General features: G+C 39.7%; 1 protein-coding gene across 4 annotated transcripts; it reads right to left on the reverse strand.

Moving 5' to 3' along the window:
* Positions 1 to 866: 866 nt before the first annotated feature.
* Positions 867 to 27056, reverse strand: MAML1 (mastermind like transcriptional coactivator 1). Of its 4 annotated transcripts, none has more exons than XM_029998096.2 (5): positions 26528 to 27056; positions 15351 to 16760; positions 12735 to 13004; positions 7436 to 7550; positions 867 to 5305 (listed from the first exon to the last, which is right to left on the reverse strand). In XM_029998096.2, the coding sequence occupies exons 1-5, from the start codon at positions 26894 to 26896 to the stop codon at positions 4314 to 4316; spliced, it is 3156 nt and encodes a 1051-aa protein (XP_029853956.1). In that variant the 5' UTR covers positions 26897 to 27056; the 3' UTR covers positions 867 to 4313. The 4 variants fall into 4 exon arrangements, with proteins under 4 accessions (XP_029853956.1, XP_029853955.1, XP_029853957.1 ...); XM_029998095.2 differs by having other exon boundaries at positions 15351 to 16763; positions 26528 to 27055; XM_029998097.2 differs by lacking the exon at positions 26528 to 27056 and adding an exon at positions 26309 to 26489 and having other exon boundaries at positions 15351 to 16763.
* Between the last annotated feature and the right edge of the window lie 321 nt (positions 27057 to 27377).

Here is a 27377-nt window from a genome sequence, read left to right on the forward strand (position 1 = left end):
GAAGTATTCAGAGTAATTCGTCAAGTAATAACTTGTTAACAAGAACATATTAACATCCAAGCACACACCACTAAAGCTCTGGGCACTGATGGAGCCGGATTGTTGCTTTACTTCCCTTCTAACCAACATATGGGTAAGTGTCCATCTTAAGAGGCTCAACAATCCAGCAGGGTCTGAAAGACCTGTTTTGCCATTATTTTCCACAGCCTCTTCAACCCACCAGCTCTACAGAGTGGCTTAGGGACCTTACCAGCCCGAAGCCAAAAATCCTCACACAACTTGCTGCCAGTATTTTGTTCCTTGTTCAGAAACATTAACTCACGCTTGCAGTACATGTTCCTCATTTCTCAGTTTGGTTCTTTTTTGTGTCTGTGTGCCATCTGCCTACATCAAACAAACATAATCTTTGTCTTTCTTCCAGTCTCAAGGAAGCCACTTTGAACCTCTAAGGCCTGTTACTTTGAGGGAATCTGAGCATATTTTTGGAACTCTACAATTTTGCACATGTGAGGTCTCAGTCATTATTAACATCTTCTTCACTAGTAACAACAATCTCTGCAGTTGTATTTCCTAGCTTAAGGCCTACAACTGCATTAAAAAAAAAAAAAAAAAAGTCCATAAGCAGTGGGTATAGCATAATGCCTTGTTTTCAAAGTAAAGTTTTCTAAGGCCTCTTTATCCAGTTCTGGCCTGTTTAAATGGACTTTCTGAAACCGTAAGAATTGGTAAGACACAGCAGAAGAATTTGAGCCTAAGTAACAGGCTGACCAAAATTGTGTGTTGGGATGAAGGGAACCATCTCACTAGGCACAACAACTCTGAACTCTGCTCGGCTCACACAAATGTATAAAGTCACACCATGTATGTTTAATACACTAGCAAAATATTTATTTTATAATGATAAAACAGAAGTGAAGGATTTCTTTTTGGTGTGCACCAGTAATTGTAGTAAAAGAATAAGGGGATTAATGGACTCTTTATACATTTCAATGACAAAAATTCATAAAGGTTAGCATCAAATTCAACTGTTCTCCATTTACAAGCATAAAACTTACCATAATACCCCCCAAACACATATATAAAGAATTATAGTTTTAAAATCTATAAAAAGTAAAAAATATACAGTCAGAAGATCTAACTCTTATTCAAATCTTTAATATAAAATTGTAAACATTTATTTACACAAAGGAAATGTGTATAACAAAATTTTGAGCACCCTTTTCAATTGAATCGTGGTTTTTGGAAGGCAGTGGATGTTGCACAGTGACACTCTCACCTTTCCCACCCAACCAAAACCGCAGTTTATAAATAAAGCCATGGGCGGCTGGCTAGGTACAGTTCAGGGGAGATACATTTTATTGCTCTGAAGCTGCAGCAAATGGAAAGCCCAAGGGCATATATAGACAGCTACACGTTAAAGGGCATAAAGGCAAAGCCCAGCCCTACCCATGCACCTATGTACATCTAAACCGTATTTTCATTTCCATTGAACTGTTTCAACTTTGTTACAGTGATACGATACCGTATTTCCAACAATCTGATTGCATTATGTGGACAGGGACCAAAACCAGAAGCGAGGGCTGTTTTTTCTATCAGGTTAGATGCTGTTTGGATCCTGTTCACATATGAAGACCAATGGGCATTATAAGCCAGTTTGCCTAGAATCACACTTAATTTTACTTCAACAGTACCATGAAAAGGCCCTGTCAACAAATCTACACACCCTCCTGAACAAACCCTCTGGTCAAGCAGGGCAATATCCACCTTAGCTTCCAGAAACAGTGGAGGAAAGAGTACAATCTGCATTTTCCTGGACATTTAGCTGGATTGCCTTTTTGGTAGTAATAATGCAAACAGCAGATGTTCTTTTCCTCCAATTAAGAAATCACAACTGGATGGATTGTATTTTGACTTACTCGGAACAAAGTCCGTGTGCAAAATCTACTGGAAAACGTAGCAGATTTCACCACAACCTAAACAGGGAAGAAAGAAAAGCTGAATCCTACTACCCTGTTATTTCTCTCAAGTGTTTGTAAGGGGCAGAAAAAACTAGTGACATTGAAGGATGTCACTTGAAATTATGAGGTCCCAAGCACCCCCAACAGGAAGGGAAGGCACACTGGTGCAAAGTTAACCCTTAAAAATAAAAATACAGCAAACACTCCTTCCCCTGCCATTGCTAGTTTATATCTATACTCTTCTAATGACACTTACCTTGGACCAGTTTTTGGTTTAACTTAATAGTAAACCAACCTCACTAGCTCTTTTCTTAGATTGCCAGCATAAGAAAAGTTAGCATCAGTTATTTGCATCTCAACTACTTATTCTAGAAAATATCAGAAGTGTCAACAACCAAAGTCACTAACACCTTCATCTTCCCATCCAAAGACAATCTTTATGTTATCTTTTCAAAAGCTCTACGAGGGATTAAGTCTGCTTCAGTGGACTTTTATCCACTATTCAACGGTGGGATCCACTGATCAATGCACATCTTTCACCAACAGTTCAACATGATACAATATCAAATCTGTTCAACAGAGCGTAAGTCATCCACACTAGGTAAGTGTGCTGGACAAACCATGTTCCATGCATATTTGGAAAGGGTAAAAGTATTAGTGTTAAAAAGCAGTTTTTAAAAGTGCAAATTGTCTCATAAAGGAGCTGCAGATACAGTAAAATATTTTCCTTCTTTGAAATCAATGTTATCCTTCACTTCCCTTCACCCACTCTGGAAAAAACCCTCTCTCGCGCATCTCTGCAGTGCAGAAAACTCCTGAAGAAGCCAGTCTGTGTTGAAGGAAATTGCTTTTAAATCACAATGCTGGGTTCGATTAGAAAGTTTAAAGGAGTTTTCCGAAAAAGTGGATTTAAAAGGGAAGAGGTATTTGTGCATTTAAAACAAAAGCTTTCAACTTTATTTTCATTTTAAAATAAAGGTTAAGGCAAGGTGGTTTATTGGTGGATAGGGGATTTTTTTGGTAGAAAGTAAGGACTTTGGAACACCGACTGTTCCCATTGTGGTTTTTGTCCTTTCTGGGACTGACCCCAACATATGGATAAGAGGTCTCCTTGGGCTGAGCTGAAGAATCAGCATCTGCTTCAAGGGATATTAAAGAAGTAAATCCACCAGTCTATAGAAAGATTATCAAACTCGTAACCCAGTATTAAAAAAAAGAAATTAAAAAAAAAAAAAGTATTTAAAGGGGGAGACTTCCATATTGGAGCAACCCTGATACAAGCATTCTCCCAGGCTGCCTGTGCTATTATTGCTGGTAAGGACTTTCCACCTCTCAGCCAAATTCTTTTTTCCTCATTTTTATTCTGAAGTGACAAAGTCTTGTGCTCACTGCATCACTGCTAACTTTGGGGAATGAACTGATCTCAAAAGTTAGTTTTACTTTTTACAACAAAGAAAACTAGATGAGCTGTCATGAAGCAAAGCCTTCATTTAAATACAACTACCTTTGGAAATAAGTTATGAAGAAACAGGTGCAAAGTAAATGGCTTTACAATTCATGTTAAACCTACTATAGTTTAAAAGTTCTCCCGTAAGAAATTCCCCCTTTAAACACAGCAAGGTATAAGCCAAGAACTGTGCCTCTCTACAACAGAGTGCAAACTGCAGCTTAAAAGACTACAATCTATTAAGACGACTACCTAGACTAACTGGCCAGGTTTTAATACTTTCTTTCATCTATTAACCAGCATCTAGAAATATTTACTGTGAAATATCACTTGCTTATTGAAAGTACAGGCACGTGCTTCAGCGATGGGGAAAAGAAACAATGCAAAACATTTTGCAAGCATACTCAGGTGCATACAGCCTCTTCTCAAATAAAAAGTCACAAGTTTGATGGACAGTACTATAATAGCATGTCAAGCTATGAACAAAAAATGATTGCAAGTAATAGCTGCAGGAGACTAAGCCCTAAACAAAATTTGTGCAACTATTTGCTTTTTTTCTGCACTATTTCTGTGGAATTTTGTTTTATTTTAAATAATTAAAAAATTTAATTTTAGAACACTGCAAGTGAGATTTCTGAAAGGCTGGCTAGGACACGCACAATATTTTTTGACCTGTTCGAGTCTGTGACTCTTTAGAGACACCAAGATAAAACGCACTATTCCTGCAGACCTGCTTGGTGCGCCATTACCATGTATCAACACTCATTGAGAAGCAGCTCCAGTCCCTTTCCCAACCATTTACCTCTAATGCCTGCAAGTCTCCTCAATGCCACAGGTTTTTTGGTCCAAGTGTTGTTTATATTTCATGAAATAATTAAAAAAGTAGAACCCCCGCCCCCAGCCCCGTTTTAATGAGTTCCTAACAATTCATCCAAATCATTCATCCACTCCTCTGAAGTCCTGTTTTTCAGCAAAGAGTCTATCAGATCTGTGTCACCAGTTAAGTTCTGAAGTCCATTATTGCCCGACTGGCCGCTGTAGGCAAAAGGCAGCTCTTGACTGGTTGTCCTCACAGGGTACCCTTGACTACAGTGCAGATTACCTCTGTTGGGCATTTGCTGATTTGGATTCTGGTTGAAAGCATTCAGATCTGGAACAGTCTGGTTCATGCCAGGCAAGACTTGCTGTGAGGGTACCTGCTGTTGCGTAGGTGGGTTTGTCCGCTGCTGCGCACCTAAAGATGATGACAACATCTGCCCAGAGACAGCAGCATTCATAGACGTCATGGGTCTGCTGGTGCTTAGGCTTACCTGAGGCATTCCTTGGGCAAACTGTTGGTTGGCCATCTTTAGATGAGTTTGCTGCATGTGGAAAGAGGAGCTGGCAGTAAATGGTCCTAAGCCACTGTTTGCTTGTGTCTGGTTGTTAATATTAGGGATACCTTGGTGTTGCCAAGATGGATTTTGAGCCCCCATAGCAGCTGGTACTCTCGCCATCTGTGGCTTAGATAAGGTTGGATTCAGTGCACCTTTACTGTGCTGCTGAGAAATACTTGAGTTTGCTAAGGTATTCTGCCCATATCCAGCAGGAACGGCAGCACCCTGGCCCAAGCTGCCTTGTCTCTGCATCGGTGGCTGTCCATTGGCACTTTGAGTTGCATGCTGGGGAACCATCTGTGTCATGCCAGACGCCAAGTTGTATAATCCCCCTCGCTGAATGTTTTGCATATTGGTATACTGAGTCACTCCCCGATCCTGCTGACTGGAGCCCGACTGGAGTGCAGGAACAGAACTGTGTCCAGGTCCCATCTGAATCATGTTCTGGGTCTGAGGAAACATCCGTGGACTACTGGAGCTGGACTGTCCTAAATTATTGACCCCAGGCATGGCTGAAGATGACCCTGAAATACAAAGAAATATCTTGTACATTAAATACCTCGGCTCAACCAGAGCTAAGCTAGGCTTGTAGACACTATAATCCAGAACAGAGGTGCAGCTGCATTTGTATAAACTGACCTATGCAACCAACACAAAGACAGCAGCACATAATTAAAGAGTGTCAATTGTTGCTCCAGTTCGCACCTCCACCTTGATCTCAAACCCAGATATGCCAATGTGCTAAAAAATCTGAATACCACTTCTAAGAGTTCAGCATCATCAATTTAAAAAAAATTAGACTTTAAAGGCAGGACTCTGATATTTCTTTGTAAACAAAGGTATACACACATACTTTGAAGTGCATGCACATTTGCTAGGCTCTTAAAAAAAAAAAATACCACTTACTGCACACACACACACACACAGTGTCAGTTATTCCATGAATACGCTGTGTATCTCTTATTGAACAACTGTAGGGTTTCCAGTCCTGTGTTTTCCCAATTCCAGAAATTTCTTCGATTTTATATAACTTTCAAAAATTTTTGGTCAAGTATCTTTTGGATTTCCACAATGAAATTTTCACTATGTTACTATGCAATGCTGATAACCAAGCAAGATGATTTGCAAAAATTAGTCTTCTCAGCAAACCAAAACCAAGTCCTTTGTTCTTGTAAATTCTGAGTAAAAAAAGTTCCTTCCTGTAGAAGAAACAGCCCCCTACTTAAAGCAAAAAAAAAAAAAAAAAAAAGCAAAGCACTGTGAAGTGAAATGCATATAATCCCCCTCCACTTCTTAGTCGATCAAGGGAAACCTACCTACACTAGTACTTTCTCTACTTTCAAACCAAAAAGATGCAGATTTTTTTCATATTTTAAGACACCTGAGGAATATCAGCTGTCCATTATTTTTAATTCAATTTTTATTCAAATATAATTCAAATTATACGAAATTAATTACCAACAAAGCACACCATAAAAACACCAATGTTACTGGGGGGGTGGGGGAAGAACCTTACTGGAACACTACAGTGAAGAGGTAGTACACATACCAGGATTTAAGATGCAAAAAATAGTTACAAATCAGCATAACAAGGAAAAAATAGTTTTAATAATACTGATGTTCATTACAGCAAAACATACTCTGTTTCTAACAGGTGTACTACTGTATTTCTGTAGGAAAGTGGCAGGAGAAAAAAATGTTTCAGTGCAATTTCAGGGATGCTGCTGATCACAATCGTTTTGTATTGGTATCAAGTTTTTTCAGTTAAGTAACAACACCCAGTCACAGCTCTACCAGACACTGCATAGTCATGAATGCTGTCAGAATGAGGGTATCACATTTCTATTTGCATCTTTTCCCTTCAGTATTTATTTCTGTGGGAACATAGAGAGCAAGGAAACAAAAATGAAGGAAATAAGCACTTTTTTGTACTCTAGGTTTACGAAAAAAGACAAGTGGCTTCTTGATGCCCTGTTAAGTAAGGATTTTTCAGGTAAGGAAATGAGTTTTTACTGTTCTCTAGTTCTTCTACATTCCTGAAGCTATTCCAGCTTAACAGTAACATCTTTTATTTATCAGCGATAATAAACTGAAGATATACCAAGCTGCTTCTCCTACAAAAAAACCCATGTAGGACACCAAGATGTAATGAAGAGAATTCAAATTGCATTCCCTTCTAAAGGCAGCAGGTATAAGAATATCAGAGAATTTTAAACTCATCCTAGTAAATGAGGGAAATAATACATCGCTTGTTTTTTCTATAACGAGGGCCTGTGATAGATAAAAGCAGTAGTGATGTTAGGCTTCAGAAAAAAACCTGAATCCTAATATATGAAAGTTAAGGAGAATTTACAACCTGTAAAAGGAAATGGTAGTATAAAAAGGCCTTTAGAACAATGAAGGTACTTAAGAATTTTACACATTTCCAAAGCAATATTAAGAATCAGAAGCTTAAGTTATCCCATTTATCTGGGACAGGGGAAGCTGTTAGTCTGCAGCTGAATCTAAGTATAGGTCTAAAAGTTTTAAGGCATAGTGACATGGGAAGATGTTGCAATTAATTAAAAGCTATCCAATCCAGGAAATTTGAAGACACCTTGTTTTTCACTCCTGATATTTTTTCTGCCATTATTTCAATTGCCACGTTTACTTACCTGTGAACTGTCCAACCTGTTGCTGGTACGGATTCTGCGGTTGATCCTGATATTGGGGAGGTGGTCGAGTCAGATGCCGCTGCAGCTGTTGTTCTTGCTGCTGCCGCTGTTTCTCCTAACAAAGGTCCAATGCAAGACAGTTAGAAAACAAGTCAAGCCTCTTCCAAGGGTGACCATCTTGTATAAAAACAAGCTATCTGCATACTTTTATGCCGAGCTGGTAATTAAAGGGGCTTCTGCAGCCTTAAAAGTCACTTCAGACCTTTGTTCTCAAGGTTCAAACACAGTCAGTTTAATCTGATGAGTGACAAGACTAGGAACTCAAGAGACAACAGGACAACAGCATGCATTACAGGAGTTATTCCAATGCATGTCGGAAGCCTTTAAAACATTGAAAATCTGAGATTTTAGTCTTTTAATCAGTAACATAATCAACAGGCATTTTTAGCAATACTCTAAAGACACTAAACAGGTACAAAAGGAGCAAATGTGAGTGTGTATATATATAAAAAAAAAAAATCACACATTTTTTTGCTCTTTACCCCCAGATCAATATATTCTAGACCTCTCTTTAGAAATTAAACTACAAGTCATAAATATCAACAATGTTACACAGAAAAGTAAAAACTGAACATGTAAATATTTTCTATCCCTTGTTTTCAAAAATGAAAAAAATATACATAAACCTGAATTCTTATATACCACAGGTGTTCCTAAAATATTATGGAAAACTACAGAACTAAGTTTATAACAGAAGCTATACAAGTTTTGTAATCATTGTTCAAACCCATTTTCTTAACAATGCACCAATCAACTGAAACAAACCCTACTAATGATTCAAAATAACCTTGCCTCTTTAAAAGCACATTCAAGCCGTACTTACTTCATGATAAAACCATTTGTAAAATAAAACAAGCAAATTTTCTATTAGAAAACTTTTGGGGAAAATGAAATTTAAAGCCTTGAGGGCAATGTCAAGAGTGTATGTACATGCACTCATAGTACACTCAGAGATCTTAACAGCGTAAACGGCCAACAGGCTGCTTTTACAATATGAAACATATCAGGCATAGTATTTCTGGCTCTTCTTCCACAGATATTTTCAACCAGACTGAAATTCTGAGATAACTGAGTAGTGATACAATGCACAACTACCTACTTATCTGAAAAGTTACACAGAGCACAGAAGGGGACAGAAATTCCCTTCCAAGAGTACTGGGGTAAAGGCACAAGCAATAAGCTTTTAAACAAGAGACTAGTGCAATGTAACAAATAGACAGATACACATTACTACCATCCTTTTGAAATGTCTACAACTAAGAAGCTGTTGAGACATGCAGAGGAATGAAGAGGGCAGGCTGCTTGACAGAAAGGACCTGCTGCTTGCAGGACCAGTCAAACCTGAAAGAGGCTGACCACAGAAGCCAAGAAGAGGTGCCATAGTTCTGAGAGAAACCAAGAGCTGCAGAACCTGGCGGAAAAAAGAAAGGAAAAAAGAAAGGAAAAAAGAAAGGAAAAAAGAAAGGAAAAAAGAAAGGAAAAAAGAAAGGAAAAAAGAAAGGAAAAAAGAAAGGAAAAAAGAAGAAAAGAAAGGAAAAAGAAAGGAAAAAAGAAAGGAAAAAAGAAAGGAAAAAAGAAAGGAAAAAAGAAAGGAAAAAAGAAAGGAAAAAAGAAAGGAAAAAAGAAAGGAAAAAAGAAAGGAAAAAAGAAAGGAAAAAAGAAAGGAAAAAAGAAAGGAAAAAGAAAGAAAAAGAAAGGAAAAAGAAAGGAAAAAAAGAAAGAAAAAGAAAGGAAAAAGAAAGGAAAAAAGAAAGGAAAAAAAGAAAGGAAAAAAGAAGGAAAGAAAGGAAAAAGAAAGGAAAATAGAAAGGAAAAAGAAAGAAAAAAGAAGGAAAAAAGAAAGGAAAAAGAAAGGAAAAGAAAGGAAAAAGAAAGGAAAAAGAAAGGAAAAGAAAGGAAAAAGAAAGGAAAAAAGAAAAGAAGAAAAGAAAGGAAAAAGAAAGGAAAAAGAAAGGAAAAAGAAAGGAAAAAGAAAGGAAAAAGAAAGGAAAAAGAAAGGAAAAAGAAAGGAAAAGAAAGGAAAAGAAAGGAAAAAGAAAGGAAAAGAAAGGAAAAAGAAAGGAAAAAGAAAGGAAAAAGAAAGGAAAAAGAAAGGAAAAAGAAAGGAAAAGAAGGAAAAGAAGGAAAAAGAAAGGAAAAAGAAAGGAAAAAGAAAGGAAAAAGAAAGGAAAAGAAAGGAAAAAGAAAGGAAAAAGAAAGGAAAAAGAAAGGAAAAAGAAAGGAAAAAGAAAGGAAAAAGAAAGGAAAAGAAAGGAAAAAGAAAGGAAAAAGAAAGGAAAAAGAAAGGAAAAAGAAAGGAAAAGAAAGGAAAAAGAAAGGAAAAAGAAAGGAAAAAGAAAGGAAAAAGAAAGGAAAAGAAAGGAAAAGAAAGGAAAAAGAAAGGAAAAAGAAAGGAAAAAGAAAGGAAAAGAAAGAAAAGAAAGGAAAAGAAAGGAAAAGAAAGGAAAAAGAAAAAAAGAAAGGAAAAAGAAAGGAAAAAGAAAGGAAAAAGAAAGGAAAAAGAAAGGAAAAAGAAAGGAAAAAGAAAGGAAAAAGAAAGGAAAAAGAAAGGAAAAAGAAAGGAAAAAGAAAGGAAAAAGAAAGGAAAAAGAAAGGAAAAAGAAAGGAAAAAGAAAGGAAAAAGAAAGGAAAAAGAAAGGAAAAAGAAAGGAAAAAGAAAGGAAAAAGAAGAAAAGAGAAAGAAAAGAGAAAGAAAAAGAAAGGAAAAAGAGAAAGAAAAAAAAAAGATGCAGAATACCAAATGCAAAGACAGCTTTAGAGTGGCAGGGAATGGCACTGAAGCTACCTGAAACTATAATTCTCTTGCAAAATAGAGATCAACTGATTCAGAAATCTTTTTGTAAAACTACATCCAGCATCATGTGTATCAAAAGAAATACATATCAAATTAGAATGCTAACAAGATGTAGCTTGACTGGGCAGCACAAGGCCAAGAAACATTGCAAATGCAGTATCTAAGTCTGTTCAGCTCCAAAGCAAAGCTGCTCCTTATTTGGGACCAGTGTCCCAGTATCACTATACAAAGACACAAGTTGAAGTCATAGTTACCGTAACCAGGACAGGAATAAAATATTTTCATAATACTTGTTTACTACAGCAACACATGCAGGCTAAGCAGAAGCAAATAGGAAGGAAAAAGAAATATTTCAACACTGTGTTTGAGATATGCTACTCATCACCCTGTTAATACACCACCCCACTGTTCAGAGATGTCTGACACCTCTTAGGTCCATTACTCAGCTAAGGAAATCCACTGAGCCACAAGCTTTAAGGGCTCTAATAGAGCTCTACTAATCGTCATTCACCAGCAGTGCAAAAGTACAAGCAGGATGCCAACACCGCCTATTTCCTTTCTCGCCACCTTCTTTCAAAGAGTACCTGTTTGTTAACATCTTGGGAGAGTAACGATTAGGAATTTTTGACATTTGATATTAACATACAAGTCATCAAAACCTGAATGATTTACTAAAAAGTATTATATTGATTTATGTAAGTTTATAGATCACAGAATTCAAATAGAAAATATTATTTTATTGATGATTTGGGCATTCTTTGTCCTTCAGTCTTTGACAGTATATTTCCACCACGATATTCCCTTAGCCCAAATTGTATTTTTAGCCAAATATCAAAAATGTACCTTTACCACCATTCATACAATTTTCTTTAAAACACTGCCCACCACATTCTTATGTTTTATCTACACTGGGTCAAGATCTGAAGGGGCTTTTCTGTCACCTCAGTCTAGTCCTCAATTTTAACAGAAGTCTCCAGGGGATCAAAAAAGCCATTCCATTCACTACGACTTGGCACAGCCACAGCTCCACAATACTCCAGATTCTACTACACCCTTCCCCTCAAAATGGGCTTCCACATGTTTTCAGTTCAGAGGAGACTGTATTATTTCCTTTGTTCTCAAATAAAGGTTCTGATGGACAGTTGCTGCAATAAAAGTTAAGGTGTCCACACACACACACAGACAACCATTACCTGACCTTCTCTCACCACCTCTATTTTCCAAACTACTATTACAGCAAAAATCCTATCTACCAGAATAACAACTCCCAATTTTAAAGTTGAGAACATTCAGATTTATCAGCTTCTAACAGTGCTGAAAATTAAGGAAATTATACATTCCCAACTGTTATTAGTTGAAGGACTCCAGAGCATTTAAGTTTTTATTTTTTTAACATTTTTTTAATTTTCAGGGATAGATGCATTTCACATTTTTTTTCCATTAAACCACTGGCTCTTCCCCGCCCCGTTATCCCCAAAGACAACAGTTCCCGTGGCTCTTCCCCTCCCCCCATCATCTTCAAAGACAAAACTTTTCAGCAGTCCAGATCATTACACTTTTTCCAGAAGATCTGAATACCAGGTTGTCCCTAGTTCTCCCAAAATTTCTTTGAAAATTCACCTTCCCATTCCTCCACACACCAGATATTGATAATTTCTATGTACAGTGCTGATGCCTGGAACATGCCTGCATGGACTTTTAAAAATGCAGAAAAGCACTGCTGACAGGAATAAGGCCCTTTGGGCTGATTCCCAGCTGAAAGACTTGCAAAAGGTTTAAAGCTTAAAAATGTTTACACAAGGAGCCTGTTTCCCTGAGAGGGGCTAAAGCAGCTTTCTGCAGTCTGATGGACAGCAGAGTTGAATTCTTTTGGCAGGATAAGATGCAAGTTGGATACAGATGTCTAATTATTTTCCCCAAATAAACAAGGGAAAGATGTTTTAAAATTTGAAACATGAACTGCTGTGGATCTCACAGGGAAAAAAGGCAGAAAGCACAATGAGCTTAGAGTCCCTTGCTCATTTCTTCCATTTTTAAAGCTCTACAGAACACACCAACAGTATCCCAACCTTATCTTTTCTTTTTGCTCTGATTCCATTTGCCTTCCTTCTTTCACAAAGAATTACACCATCACTGGTATGACACATTCTCTCCATGTAGGTATAGTCTTGTATTTTCACACTACTCAATTCTACCTATTTCATTCTTTTCAGTCACCACAGTGCCTTGTAACAACAGAAAAAGTAAGTCTCAGCAATCAAGTGCTATGTGTTTGGGTTACTTTTACGGAAACATAAAACAGCGATTATACTTATGATACCAAAGCACCTTGCAGTTTACATCCCCTATTTTGTAATGCGGTAACTGTTCAACAAAATCTCCAATGCTGTTTCATCCACCAAAGCAAATCAGTGCAAAGAAAAAAAGACTGCTGGCCCCTCTTACCTGCTCAGCCAGAAGGTGTTGCTGTCTCTGCTCCATTAGGAATTGCTGCTTCTGTTGCTCCATGAGCAAGTGCTTCTGTTGCTGCTCTCTCTGCTTCTGCTGGTCCATCAGCATTTGGTGTTGCTTCATCACTGCTGCTTGCTGCTGATTGCTGAGATAAGGTGGGTTGCTGTGGTTACCTGCCATGGAGACATTGGGAGCCTGGGCACCCACACCAGGGCCCGGGACAGAAACAGGGACGCGAGGAACGTTAGGAGAAGGGTTTTGATCCTGCAAAATATACAAAAAGTGACATGAGTTACAAAAAGAGGTTAGCCCTCCAGAATTTAGAAACTGTATGTAGTTACACAGATGAGGAAAGGCATTTTCATGGTGATGACCACAATTTGTATTATTTTTAATCATTTTACAGGATAAGGAAGAGAGGCTTTATAAGCAAAGTCTACACAGGGAAGGGAATCACAACACAGAACAACAGAAATTGCCAATTATTGCTTATTTGTACATTTACACTATTTAATAAAAATTAGATCAGTTCCTTGTATTTTGCCATCTTTATGCAATAGCTTCTTCACTTGTAAAGCTTCTACCAGAAAAGGCCAAGTGTGATACAGTTTCCAGTTCAGCTAATCAAACACAGCCAAAAACCCATCTATAAAGTGCCAGACACAGAAACGACAGTTCAGAGTTAAGGTCAGAAGCTCCGCAACATTTAGGAACAGAAGCTTTAACTTCAGTCTCGAAGTACTTCCAAAAGTCCAGCTCAAACAGGTGAGTATAGCTCTGTGTGCTTCTACTCAGCCAGAGGAACAGTGCCAGTTACAGCTTCAGTTTACTTTGGTAGCAGCTTTTCAAACACTACATTTTAAATTTTCATTACACAAAGCATTTATTTAAATTTTGCCTCTTCTGTCAACATTTAGTTCAGCAAGTGTTTATGCCTCCCCTCCTAAGGCTGCTTTTTTTTAGTATGAGAGTATTTACTATTTGCAGGTGAAGGGGAAGGCGGCTATCACTGATCAAAATGAGTCTTAACGTATTTTTCCAGCAATCCAACCATCACCATATTCCACAGAGAAAAATACTATTACAGATAAGCCTGTTGTTATTAATTTTTCATAAGTCTGCTTTTTTTAGAGACTGGAACATGGGATAAGCAAAAATAACATGGAAAGTTTATCATTCAAGATCTGATACTGTCCTCTTTGTACCAGCAAATCCATTTGAAATTTGACAATTTTTATCATTTTTAACCACAGTTCAGCCTCATCTCTAATTATGCAAACAAATATTACTTTCAAGTTTAGAATTCAGCTAATGGGTTCGGCTGTTGGTTTTCACTCTCTGCAGTTTCATAAGAAATCATGAGCCAAATATAGGTAATGCTGTGCTAAGTTGTTCTATATGCAAGCTTTTGAGAAGTCCTCCAGAAGCGTTCATCAGTATTTCTGTTAATTCAGTGCAAGCATGGCAGTGTAGATACAAGGTCACCCTCATGTTCTTTAATGCAGGGGAGATGTGACATACACAATTATCTCCACCCTTCCCCTTCTTCCATCAAAATGTCATTAGATTGTTACTTCTGCTAGCTTTTAAAGAGATCTTTTTTTTTTTTGTGCCTTATGAAGCATACATTTATCTCAGATTTGTATTTGTATATCAGTGTGGTCTTTATCATAGACTAATCAGATCTTTTTCACAGTTTTTTTTTTTATTTTGATTTGTTGAGGGAACATATTACTAGAGTTGGGTCTCCAACAGCTTTTGCTAGAGGAGCTTTAATCCTTATAACAAAGACCCTTTTTTCTCAACAAGCCCTCTAGTATGTGCGTTGCAGGCACATGTTACAGAATCCCAATGAGTCCATACCCCATCTACTACATAAAATTTTCACCTGCAGCATACCTGTAGCATCAGTTATATGTAAGGCAAAGAAGCACCATCTGCAATTTTCCTTTACAGGAAAACCTGAAGTATATTGCTTCAAGCAGACAAATATTACTATTACCCATTCTTAAAAATATATTTTTCTCCTATCCCATGTTTTCCCAATACCCCGAGACTTAACCAATAACAAATTCTTAGATTTGAAAAGCCCCAAGGAACACCCAAGAAATCAGGAATGCAGCCCCCACTTCCATCTCTCTTCAAAAAAGAAGCAACTGAAGGCATGTCTTTTAATAGTAAGCCAACTATGACACAAGCAGGGACTAAAAAGAAGGTAAAGAAATCAAAGCTTCTTTGAGAACACTGTTTAACACTACAGTTTTACATGAGTTATTTTAGGCAAAAGTTTACAAAGCATCTATTTATCTTTGTAAGTAGAAGCTTCTATAAAGCGTGACATAATTTGTTGCCCACAAAGTATATTAAGCTGGAAATCACACATTACCCCATGACCTAGAACTGAGTATTAAAAACTGCCTGCAGTGGAAAACAGAGTTCTTGATTCTTGTCTCAGCTTATTGCATATTATCATTTTCTTCTTTGAAATCATGCGGCAACTCTTTTGAAACAATACCAAGTAATCTCTACTCTAGCCTTACCTATCCAACACCTTCATGCAAAACCTTAGATCTGCTACTGAACAAAGGTAACAAAACCCAGAAGATTCACCTGACTGTGCGGTAGCCGGTAGGCAATGTTTCCAGACTTGGGTTTCAACAGGATCATCCCATTTTGGTCATCACTCACGTGAGACAGCGGTGGCTGCTGGCGCTGTTGTATGTATGCCAACATGGGAGTCTTGTTCTGACCAGGTACTGTAACCCCCTGTTCACATTCTGCTTTGTAATGGGAAAGAGGTTTGGTGTTCCCATAGTCTAGCATAGAGCCTTGACTATTCACAGGGTTCTGGTTCAAGCTGTTTTGCTGATGACCCAAAATGTTCACATGGTAATTGCCTCCCGCTCTTGGTGAGCTTTTATTTCCCATGTTAGGCATCATGAGTTTCTGATTGTTGAAGTCCGGCTGGTAAACTGATGGGCTGGTGGGATTCTCCATGGGGTATGGGACAGCCAGTGGACTATGAGAAGGCCCAGACTGTTGCCACGTAGACATCTGATTTGTTTGGTGGACTTGTGAAGCTTGCTGCTGGTTCTGCAACATCTGGTCTCTCTTCTGCTTGGCAGCAATCTGCTGAAGTTGATGAGCAGAAGACATTTCTTTGGCACTTCCTGCACCCTTCCCAGGTAACAACACGTTGGGGAGAGGCCTCTGGACGTTCTGAGAGTGGTTTGATGCCTGCATCATGGGCTGATTAGGATTTTCAGTCATTGACTGACTGGAAGGCTGAAACATAGCCTGAGAACTACCAACCGCTGGAGAAGCGGCACTTACAGGTACAGATGCAGCACCAATAAATGCTGGACCTGATGAAGTGGATCTCACCTGGGGAGATCCCATCTGTTCCTGTTCAAAGGGTGCTGGGGAAAACTCAGTCTTTATGTTAATATCTTGTGGCAAAGGAGTCTGTGCAGCTGAATTTGAAGAATCGGCATCTTTTTTCTCTTCAAAGTCTTCATTGAAGAGATCCTTCATGTCTTCATCGGGCACTGATCTATTAAGCTCCTCAATAAGTTCCTTCCATTCTTGCTCATTAAGATTAAGATCAGGCATCAAGTTATTCTGAGATATAGAACCCCCTGCTCCAGCAATCATACATGGAAGATCATCTACGGGCTCCTGCTTCAGCTCTTTGTTCAAACTCAGAGGAAATGAGTCATCAGCATCACCACCTCCATTCATTTGCAGGCTGGAATCTGGAAGACACTTCTTGCTGATGCCATCTAGCCCCATCGGATGTTTTCCATTAAGTTGTAAGGTATCTCCGCTGCCAGATTTCTTGTCAAGATGATGGAGTGGTGAGACAGGGGGCATTCCATTGGTAGAACCACTCACTCCACCAAGACCATCATCACGACGCAGTTTCTTGGACACAGAAAATACATCACCATAGCCATTCTGCTGGTCTCCATTCTGAGGGGAAGCAGCACTATCAAGCTTTCTTTTCACAGTCTCATGGAGCTGCTGAAAAAAAAAAAGTCAGGCTTTAGTTATTTAGTTTTATGCTTCATAGATTAGGATTTTTATTTCTTACCAGAACATTGTCTACCTCTGAATAAAACATTTTAGGAAAAAAGGTTAAAAAGAATGGTTACACCTTTGCTTTGATAAGATTTGTTTTACAAGTTATTACATGAGATGACCTCCTTACTACAGTCTCTTAGGGTAAACTTTCAAAAACATGTACTGTATCAAACGGAGCCCCCTCCTTCAAACAAAACCAAAAGCTGCCAGGTACTTTAACAACAAAAAGTTGAGAAATGGCTGTGAGCTGGAATATATTATGTTTTTTCCTATTCAAAATGAGAAAATATTGAAGAATGTTAAGATTCAAATTTTAGATGAGAATAAAAACCTGTATTTTATTTGGCCCATGTACACGTGGTATAATTGTTCCGTAAGACTGCTTTATAAAGCAGTCTCACATTTAAATATTTAGAGAAAAAGAGGACCATTTCTCTTGTAATTATAATTTTTGGAGAAGAGCTGTGTATATAAGTTTTGTACACAATCACATTTTTGGCACTAAAGCAAAACCAGCTTGTCACTAAGGGACCACTGTTTCACACTTATATAAAACACAATTCAGAATTCAGTCAATTCTATCACAACAGAGTAAGTTTATTCCTTTCCTCCTTTCTCCTAGAGTATTTGCCAGCTGCTCCTCTCTGCACTATGACCACCAGAGCCCCAACCAGCTCAACAGTTGGCTTCTCGTAGCTAGTGAATGCACATATTCTTTTTCTTGTAGTGCCACCTAGAAGCAACCAGAGGGTACAGCAACAGTTTTACAACCAGAGTTTGAGCGCCTTTGTTCAACTTCTCTTTCCTGGCAGCATTCTTTCAAATAGTTCTTTCCATGGACCTCAAAAACATCTGAAAACAGAACTCCTGCACACATCAAAGATGACTATAAACTTTTCTTTCCCTCAGGTGCTTTCTGTAGAAAAACTTGTGCTTTGTTTGTGCTGGAACACTACACCAACGCAGACAAACCTGTAGGGCAGAGACACTGCTCAAACAGAGCAGTGCGCTTACAGAGGGAGAGCTTCCATCAGCTCCCCTGACCTGTATGAGATGCCTTCGTACATCACAGCAGGACGCATGAGGAGAATCCCCACAAAAAGCCACCCGTCTGAAGCATGGTGTACTGAACAACAGTTCTCTCAGATGGCAGAAAAGCAGCTCATTAAACAAACCTCAAGACAAGTATGCCTTTTTTAATATTACTTGCAGTCTCCACAACGCAGTCCACTAACCCTTGGGGAAAACTGTCTCATCCAAGAACAAACAGGGGAAACCTCAAGATCTCAGTACTCAAGCAAGAGGTTGTATGTAGAGCCAGCATAAATTATCAGAAGAATTTTACAGCACTTGCCTGGGCAACAGCATTCTTTGATTTAAGGACAAAAGAACTGGTTCACAGTTAATTGTTGTAATTTTTTTTAAACAGTCTGATCTTCGGAAAAAACACTATTTGTTTAATGCTTGCATAGGTAGCAGCAAATTCTTATTTGTATCTGAGGGATTGGCTGCAGCTTCCCAGGAGACTATGATCTTCTAGATGGTTCATGGAAATAGCAGCAGAGTAGCAAGATCAGCAGAAGACCTAGTAGGATGAGGTGAGGTGTAAATTTGGAGAGGAGGCTGGAACTTGAATTCTCTTAATTTGAACATTAGGTCTACAGCTTGGAGTAGCAGATCTAGAGTGAATTTTTCAAATACCAACTTGAAAGAATAATGGAAATTTACTTTTTTGTAAAAAGGCAAAACAACAGAAAACAAGGAAGCCTCAACTCAATCACAACATTTGGCTTTCAGCAAGTTTCCCATTGTTTACTTAATACTCCAACTGGGAAAACTGAAGCTTAAGGTGGATGAGTAACTTGCCCAAGGTCATATGATGAGTCAATCACTCAAAGTTTGGGAATGGATGCTCCTTAATTCTAAATCATTAGGGAACAACACACTCCCTGAAAACTGACATACAAGTAGTAACTTAGTTTTGTACACTGAACGTATTCTTCTCACAGTTGAAGCAAATTTCTATATTAAAACAGAATATGTGCCCATTGGGGTCACTGCTGTAATTGTAATTCATATAAACAACTCAAGGCAACTAGGATTTTGGTAGCATTATAGCTACAATTGCACACAGCTTTTCACAGGCTGCAAAACACACCTGGGTTGCTGGACAAATATTCCACAAGCTAATCTGTCCTAAGGTCTTTGCTACTGTACTACACCATTTGCAATATATGCAGCTAACTAGTCTAAGGTTAAATCATCCACGCTTATAAACTACACTTACTGTAGTCTAGAAAAAGATACAGAGTCCTAATATCCATCACAGGCTCTTTCCATCAATAAAAACACATAGGAGCTTTCGTATCTATATGGGTTTTAAGTCATAACACTCAGATTCTTGGTGATATCTTGACTTTAGTTGCTCTACACAAAGTCCTCCTTTCACCTAAAACTATATTCCCTTGTCAAAAAAGTTTAAAGAAAAAATAATAAATTCACTAATGAAGTAAAATTTGGGGGTGACTGCTTCCAGCCTTGTTTCACCCCAGCTAAATCTAAGATTATTTGAAAGATATCCTACCTGTACATGACAGCCAATAGACACGTAGGAATGAAGAAAATCTGCTTATCTTCTATCCCTATCAGAAAAGATTGAGCCCAGTTTGTAACCAGGACACTTAACTTCTGAGTTTTAGAAGCTATTCACCAACTGCACTTGCATCCTAGTTCACTTTTCATGTTAAAAAGAATCAAAAAGGTACTTGGATATTGTGGCAGTAAGTCTACACTGAGATTTATGCTACTGTAGTTAGCCATCTACAATACAGCCAGCTAACCAGCTTAAAACTAACCTAGTAACAGTGTTCCACTTTCTACCTCCTTTCTTCTCAAGAAAAGACAGCGCTATAAAAATTTGTGGGAGCCAAAAGTTACAGGTTCCTCCTCCTCTGCCATTAGAAATATATCCTGATACCTTCCATTTACTCATGTTTAACTTTGAGTAACAGAACCTGAAATTCTCACATGAAATACATTCATATAACTACTCTGCAAATAATGCAACTTTCTCTTGTGAAATTCCTTTCTTATATGCATTTCGTACATACTATCTCAACTCTTGATTTCCTAACAGAAAAAGAAATTAAATTCGGTTCTTCCCCAATTTGTCTGTGTCTATCCAAATAACCTGGTTTTGGGGGAAAAAAATAACAAGGAGCATGTGAGATACAAGTCAGACTGCAAACTATCTACATATCAAGCTGCTCCAACAGAGTCCTCAAGGCAAGAAAAACCTGTTCTCTTCTACCAAAACAAAAAAAAAAAAAAGAAAAAGAAAAGAAAAGAAACACTGACGAAGTAAAGCACAGCTTGCTACTCACTAAGAAAATCCCTTTAGCTTTAATTTTATCGTCCACTATCATTCTGTAAGTCACAGTGGCCCTCTGGTATGCTGTCCATGGTTTCCTTAGCAGAATCAATTAATTTCATCTGTAACATGAGCCAATCCTTTCCATTGTCACAAGAACAGGTACAGAAATGCATTCCCATTTTCTCAGCCTATTCCACTTCCCAGCAAATAATGAACCTCCAAGATCTCTGCTATTTAGCTTTGCCTACAAGTATTACCCCAAAAGCATTTATGCGAAGTATTTAAACCAATATAGGAACAGTGCAAAGAAAGGTATGTAAGCAGGCCTCAATCCTTTGGCCCGAAACAGGACATACAGTTTCTTAAATAGCCACTGAAGGGCCATGGGCTGCACCTCCTCCACATCACATCATCAGAACTGCATTTTATTCACGTGAGCAAAACAGACAGTCCTCAACATGGTCATAAATACACTTACTTGGCAGGAGCACACACGCAAGTCAGGCCATAACTGTGGATTCCTCATGCGAGGAACACAAACTGATAATACCCAGGTGTCATCCATCACAACAAAAGGGGTGTCCAACACAAGCAGCCCCGATCATATAATTCACAGTACATATACGCTATACTTGACTAGGACACAGGACCACAATGCCAGAGATGGATGCACGTCCTGTCAAATGACAAGGCTTCCATCAGCAAATGGACACCACACAAATAATTTTGATGAGCTATATTCAATCTCTGCCTTACACCCACCAGGTTTACCACAATGATGCTCAGCCATATTGTGGTCTTACTGCAGGGGCAGGTTGGAAGACTTCATAAAAGCCATCCACAAACTACCACAGAAGCCCAACAAGAAGAAACTGTAAAAGCTTTAAAACTTCATCTACAGCTTTTCTGTTAGCACTGACAAAGTTCAAAACTTCAGTCCAGTGCAGTGCACTCTTACTGCCTTGGTGGGAAAGGGGCATGAATCACTGATCAAAACAGTGGCACAAAGTTGTTCTGGTTTTTGGTTGTTGTTTTTGTTTGGTTGGTTGTTTTTTTTAAAGAGAAAAAGATTATTCCAGGAATCAAAATATCAGTGTGAAACACTCAATACCTAAAACTAGTTTTAGATAATAATGTGAAACCAGGGACATTAAGGCATTAGAACTTAACAAGCATGACAATTTAGTTCACACTGTTCACTTGAAACCAAGAAATCCTTCATAATGCAGAATTTTTAAACTGAGGACAGTCAACTAAACTACTTTTGTAAAAATCCAGTAATTTGTTATACTTTGAGTCCTGTAACTGAAGAGAGTAAAAATATATATATATATAAAAGAAAAATAGAAACTCCATGCAAGTTTCATTTTTTCTGAAAAAATACCTACTGAACATTGCAGAACCAAAACTTTTAAAAAAAGGGGGTTTTATACTGCGCCTTTTAGGCTCCATATAATGTTCTTGTTTAGGTTTTTAAAGCATCTGTACAGAGATTAAAATATTCTTACAGGATTCAATAGAGCTTCAATTTTTTTGTATTTTATTTGGGATAAGTTTACCATTTCAGTCTCAGAATTAAGTTATGTCTACAAGGATTTGTCCTTAAATACCAGCAAAAGAAACATAATGCTGGTCATTTTCAAAGAAGAAATGCTGCATTACTCTAGAAACATAATAAAAATCTAGTTCTAATATGCCTCTTAGCTAGATACCAGCATTCTCACCTAGAAGGGGAAACCAAAATATGATTTGTCCATTTTTCTGCCATGGAAGTGGTAGTATTGCAGAGCAGATAAGCTCCCATGAACCAGAGCTTACAGTACGTCCTCTACAGACACAGATTCTCCTCTCCTACCTGGCCAAGGACAGGAGCAACAAAGATGACAACCTCTTAAGCTGGAACAATGATGCAAATATCAGAAATTGTGGTGTATGAGTTTTGGATAGAAAACATAACATTTTGACTACACAACGCACTAAGAACTCTCCATTTACTGTGCATCTATCTACAGCTTCCAAAGTTGCACTCCCCAGCAAGGAAAGCATTTTATTACCCAATGTGTTCCTGCATTCCACTGTGTTGTCAGAACCAAACTGCTGGACTAATTTTAATTTTGACTTTTACTTTAATTCCAGAAGACTTTTGTATTTGGGTGACTGCCTGCTGGAGTGAAGAAGGGCTGTGGATATGCACGTCTATAAATATCCCAAGCCTGCATTAGTCACAAGGGGCAGCTTCTGCTACAGGAATTGTTCTGCTCAATCAAAAAAACTGCTGTGCCTTCAGCTGCAATGCCGGATCCTCCACCTCACTTGAACTTAAAACAGCAGCAGCAGATCAGTCACTCCCAGATCCTTACAATTTAGGAAGCATCACTGCATATCTAACTAATCTAGTAAGGGAAATGTTTCAAACGTACAACAATACCTCACATAGAATTAAAAGGAGACAAAGAAAAACCTGTCTGAGTTGTTGGGCAACAAACTATCAGACTTGTCAGCAAAAACAAACAATGGTGGCAAGACTACACTGCACTATAGTTATGTATAAATAACATGGAAATAATTTGCTATTTTTGTGGTAAAACATAATTTCACAATTCAACACCCCTACACCACAGCTTAAAGAAAAATGAGGTCTTCTGAATTGTTAGTGTACCAGCCTGAGCTTCATTAATGCAACACAATTAATGCTTGTCAGTACAATCCAGGCAATCTATTCCCTTTAATTTATTACTTTAGGTCTTTCAACCAAGAAACATTGCATTGCTGTCCTTATACTTAAATTTCTTTTTAAGCTTTTTACTTGGTGCCTTTGATTAAATTAGAACTTACCTATTATTAACGTAAAAACTTTTATCGCTCCCAAATAAATACTGGCCTGCTCTTCAGCTTTAACACAAAGCATTCCCAAAACAAACCACCGACTAGACCTTCTCTGCCCATTCCAGAAATGCTGTTTGTGGTTTTGTGGCAGCCCTAGACAAAGCAGGCCATCTACGCAACAACTGCTCTCAGGTGCAGAAAAAAAACAGTAAGAAACGGGGAGCAGGTCTCCTGCCAAGAGACCACATCACAAAACAAGGAGTGGAGATGAAAATCCAGATCTTGCCATTCTCCTCATTCACATGTCAACGAAACACTTTCTGTTCAGCTCAGTGATACACTACTATAGATTATAGTCTATCAGAGAAATACAAGGAAGCCTACCTTTTTACTGCTGAGAATTGAAACAGCGTTATTAGAATGAACTTCCTCAAATCAGAACCTAGCAAAGAGGAAAAAGTGTTCTAGGAGACAAGACCTGTCTCTTCCCAACTTCCCTGTTCCTCAAAAATATAAGATTAACACAACAGACAATAGGTTATCCAAACATTAAGCATCTTCTACTTTGAACATAGTCTTAACAATGTCATCTTAAACAACAGAAATGTGAAGTAAACTTCAACATCTGAATTTCCCATTAAATATTGGTCTCTTTTTTTTTTTTTTTAAATAGGAAGCTAATAAGTTTTTCATCTTTCTCCTCAAATGCAGGACAGGCCTACATGGTGCACAAATCATCCAAGGTATTTCTGTATCAATACTGCATTCTCTTGGCTTCTGTGGCTCAAATTTTAGAGCCTCTTATTAAGAAAACAAAGGAAGAATCTACCCCTTACCTCTGCTTGTAAGCAAGATCCATCCAACTTCAGGATCTAAAACAGAGGAAAGACTAATGGAAGAAAAAATACCTGATTTCGGCCACATGAAAAATCATACAAGATGGTAAGAAGGAAGTGGCGGTGCTACACTGTTCCCCGTGACCACTCTGAATTTGCAGAAGATGCTGTGAAGTAAGCATCTGGGAGCACACACATAGTCCACTGTCCACACTTGTGGCAGTGCAGCTTCACATCCTTCTACTACAAGCCCTCTGATGCTAGATCATAAATCCTTTACCTTTACATGAGTTGCTTCCTCTTTCAAGGATCGAAATAAACGCTTCATTAACTTTCAACACAAAGTACCAGTTTCCAAGAGAAGACTCATATGCAGCTTCATGGAAAACTCTGGATTGTAACAGCAGTGATAGCTGATATACTGCATGTTTCACTGATCTACCAGCATTCTTTTGAAAGGAATGTGTCCAAGATATTTTAAAACAAGATAATTTTGGTGTTCGTCCAAACTTTATTCAATATTGTAAACCAAACCCACGTCCTTCCCGTACAAAGCACATGCTTGGTCTTGATAACAACTAAATGATTGCTAGAGGTAAAATACCAACCTACAGAGGTACCTTTTACACCAAAGGAATGAAACTAGCAGCAGAGGGTTTTTTGTTGTTGTTTTTCAAAACTTGAATTACTAAGCAAACCAACTTTATACCCTAGTAACGAGGTGATGAATCAGCAACTACAATTAAGCTTACAGTCATGTATCCTAGGAAGGAAACAGCAGGCCAGCACGAGGAAGAGTCATTCATACACTAAAACCCTCTTCTGTTGTGTAAATTGGCCACTGGCAGCAGCTTCCTGTACAAGAAGGGCTTCCCCAGATGTGCAGTGTATTTCAGAACCTCACTACTGTTGAGAGTCCTCATTATAATGGATGCTAATTAGATCAAATCCACATCCAAAGCAATTTAAAAGAAACAACACCAATGAATTAAAGACATCTTTCTTTTAGAAGATCAATATGAAGACGCGTGATGGCAGTTTAAGCAACAGGATTTGACATGCTAAAGAGCTCTGTGTGTAACAAAAATACACATTATTAATGGATAGAGCCCCATGTGCAAAAAGCCTTAGAGCCCAGACAGGAAATAAATAGAAATCCCACCAAGTATTTAGATAATAAAATAGGAGTTTGAGTCATTTTTGTTCTGACACAAGTCTACATTCAAAATCAGCCTACTAAACAACAGCTACCTGGAAAGTTTTACAGAATGACTGTCAGGAACACACAAGGTTTCCTCTCTTCCTCAAGTACCCTTATTTAACAACCACCTGAAGTGCTCTAACTGCGTCACAAGTATCTTCGTCTTCAGAAAAATTCAGTACGTCCTAGATTCTCATGTATATATATTAGCAAAAATAGAAACAATGCAGCTGAACAACATTTTCAGTTCATCTTGTAAATACTACAAACTGTACACATGCTGCCTAGCGCTAGTTACGTTAAAGCTGCCATCACTGCGCCCCACGTTTCACTATTTCACATCGTGTCCAGTCATATGCAAGTATGCAGTAAGTTCTATCATGATTCCATTTTAAAAACTGTAACTAAATGAGGTCCAAGACAGCAGAGAATCACACCACCTTCGCTTCTAAGCTGATCAAGCACACATACCATCTTAAAAATAAGATTTGATCTATATGTTAACCTGGAAATGTCTCAGGTTAATCCCGTGTCCCCTTTTAAAGACATTCAGAACAGTACTGTATCATTTTCACGCAGGCCACCATTTAGAGAAACCTGGTTTTAAGGAAGATGTGTATTAAGACAGGCAACCTTTAAGAGGTTATCCTACTAACCTACATTACTGACACATTAGTACACAGCAGTGTATTTAAAGAGCTCAGAATAAGTTAAGCAGTAGCTATCTTGATATACAAACCGGGCTGCCTGAATATATCCTGACAACCAGAAATGCTAGAGAAGCCAGAGAAACATTAAGATTTTGAGCTAAGCCAGTTTTTAATGGGTGGAGTGGGATTCCCATAGAGTTCACACCCACTAGAGCGAGTGGCAAATAAGCAGCTGCCTTTCCACCAAAATTCTTTCCAATATGTACCAGAATTAACAGACGCATTTTTTGTCTTAAAAATTCCCCCACAGTAACAAGCATATCCTTATCAAGTGACTCCACTAAACCCTGACAGCTTAAATTAAAGATGTAAGCAAACAAACAAAAACTCCAAAGCCACGGCAGTATCAATGCTCCTCTGACAGTTTCTGCAGGAACATTTTAGGTGAATTAGCCAGAAACACGATTCCCAGGACGCTACTCTGAATGACCGTAACCACCGCAGGCAGCCACCCCCTACTCCTACCTCAACAGGCAGCAGTTCCTACGGACTCTTTCAGCGCACAAAGGTGACAAGAGAGACAATCAAGCAGCCCTTACCAGCCGCGAAGTTCTAACAGAGCCGACACCAGCACTCCGCAGAGCAGCACCGACCTCAGCCCTCCCACCACAAGCCATCGCACCAGCCGCGGGAGCTCGTTCTCCTTCCTCCATCCGCTGCCAGCTCCGGAGGAGAGGTCACGGTGCCAGCCGGGCACGACCACGCCGACCGCCGGCTCCCTCCCACGGCCCCCGACCGGGAACGGGCCGGCCCCTTACCGCGATCAACGTGCTGCTGCGGCCGTGCTGCTCGCCGCTCGCCGTCTCGGCGTCCAGGCCGTTGGCTCCGGTCCTGTCGGCGCTTCCCGCGACGGCGGCGGCCGGCGGAGGGGGCGCGGGCGGCGGCGGCGCCGGGGGCGGCTGCCGGTGCTTGCCGGCCCGCTTGGCCTTAGCCTGCAGGCAGCGCTGGTGCAGGGCGAAGGTTTGCTGGCGCTCCAGCTCCAGGCGCTCCGGGGAGACGGCCTGGTAGCGGGACTCGCAGGCGCTGTGGTGCCGCCGGCAGAGCTCGATGCGCCGGCGGAGCCGCTCCATCACCGCGCTGTGCCGCGGCACCACGAACTCCGCCATGGGGCAGGGGGGCAGCACCATGGACCGGAGAGCGAGGGGGGCGGCCGCCGCCGTTCACCGGTTCCTCACACCGGCCCCCACCATGGCGGGGACTCCCCCCGCCTCGGGCCTTCCCCGGCCTCCGCCGCTCCTCCCCCCCCACCCCCCTCCCGCGGGCTTACCTAGGCGCCCCGCCGGGCTCGCCCCCGCCCCGGTTCCTCCCCGGCCCGGCCTGGCGCCCGCTCCGCTCCCCCCCGCCCCACTTCCTCCTTCTCCCCCGAGGCCGGTGCCGCTTCGCTTCCCTCCCCCCCCCACCGCCTCCTACCCTCAGCCCTGCCCGGCGGCGCCTGCCCACCCCCCCGAGGCCCGGCCGGAGCCCGCTCCGCTCCCCCCCCCTGGCGCAGCGCGGCCCAGCGGCCGCCGCTCTCAGGCACGGGCCGGCCCGAACCCCCGACTCCCCATTGTTATCCGCGCCGCCGCCATCTTGAAATTGTTTTTCCCCTCAAGAGCCGAGTTGAGAATA

Source organism: Aquila chrysaetos, chromosome 22, assembly GCF_900496995.4.
Source record: "Aquila chrysaetos chrysaetos chromosome 22, bAquChr1.4, whole genome shotgun sequence".
Taxonomy (NCBI): Eukaryota; Metazoa; Chordata; class Aves; order Accipitriformes; family Accipitridae; genus Aquila; species Aquila chrysaetos.

What these genes read in the sequence shown, in the direction of transcription:
- MAML1 (XM_029998095.2), bottom strand. Translation starts at nt 26,896, where the DNA reads ATGGTGCTGCCCCCCTGCCCCATGGCGGAGTTCGTGGTGCCGCGGCAC. An exon ending in ACCGGCTACCGCACAGTCAG is followed by an intron (nt 13,005 to 15,350) that starts GTGAATCTTCTG and finishes TATATTTTGCAG; the next exon opens with GATCAAAACCCTTCTCCTAA. An exon ending in AACACCTTCTGGCTGAGCAG is followed by an intron (nt 7,551 to 12,734) that starts GTAAGAGGGGCC and finishes GACCTTTGTTAG; the next exon opens with GAGAAACAGCGGCAGCAGCA.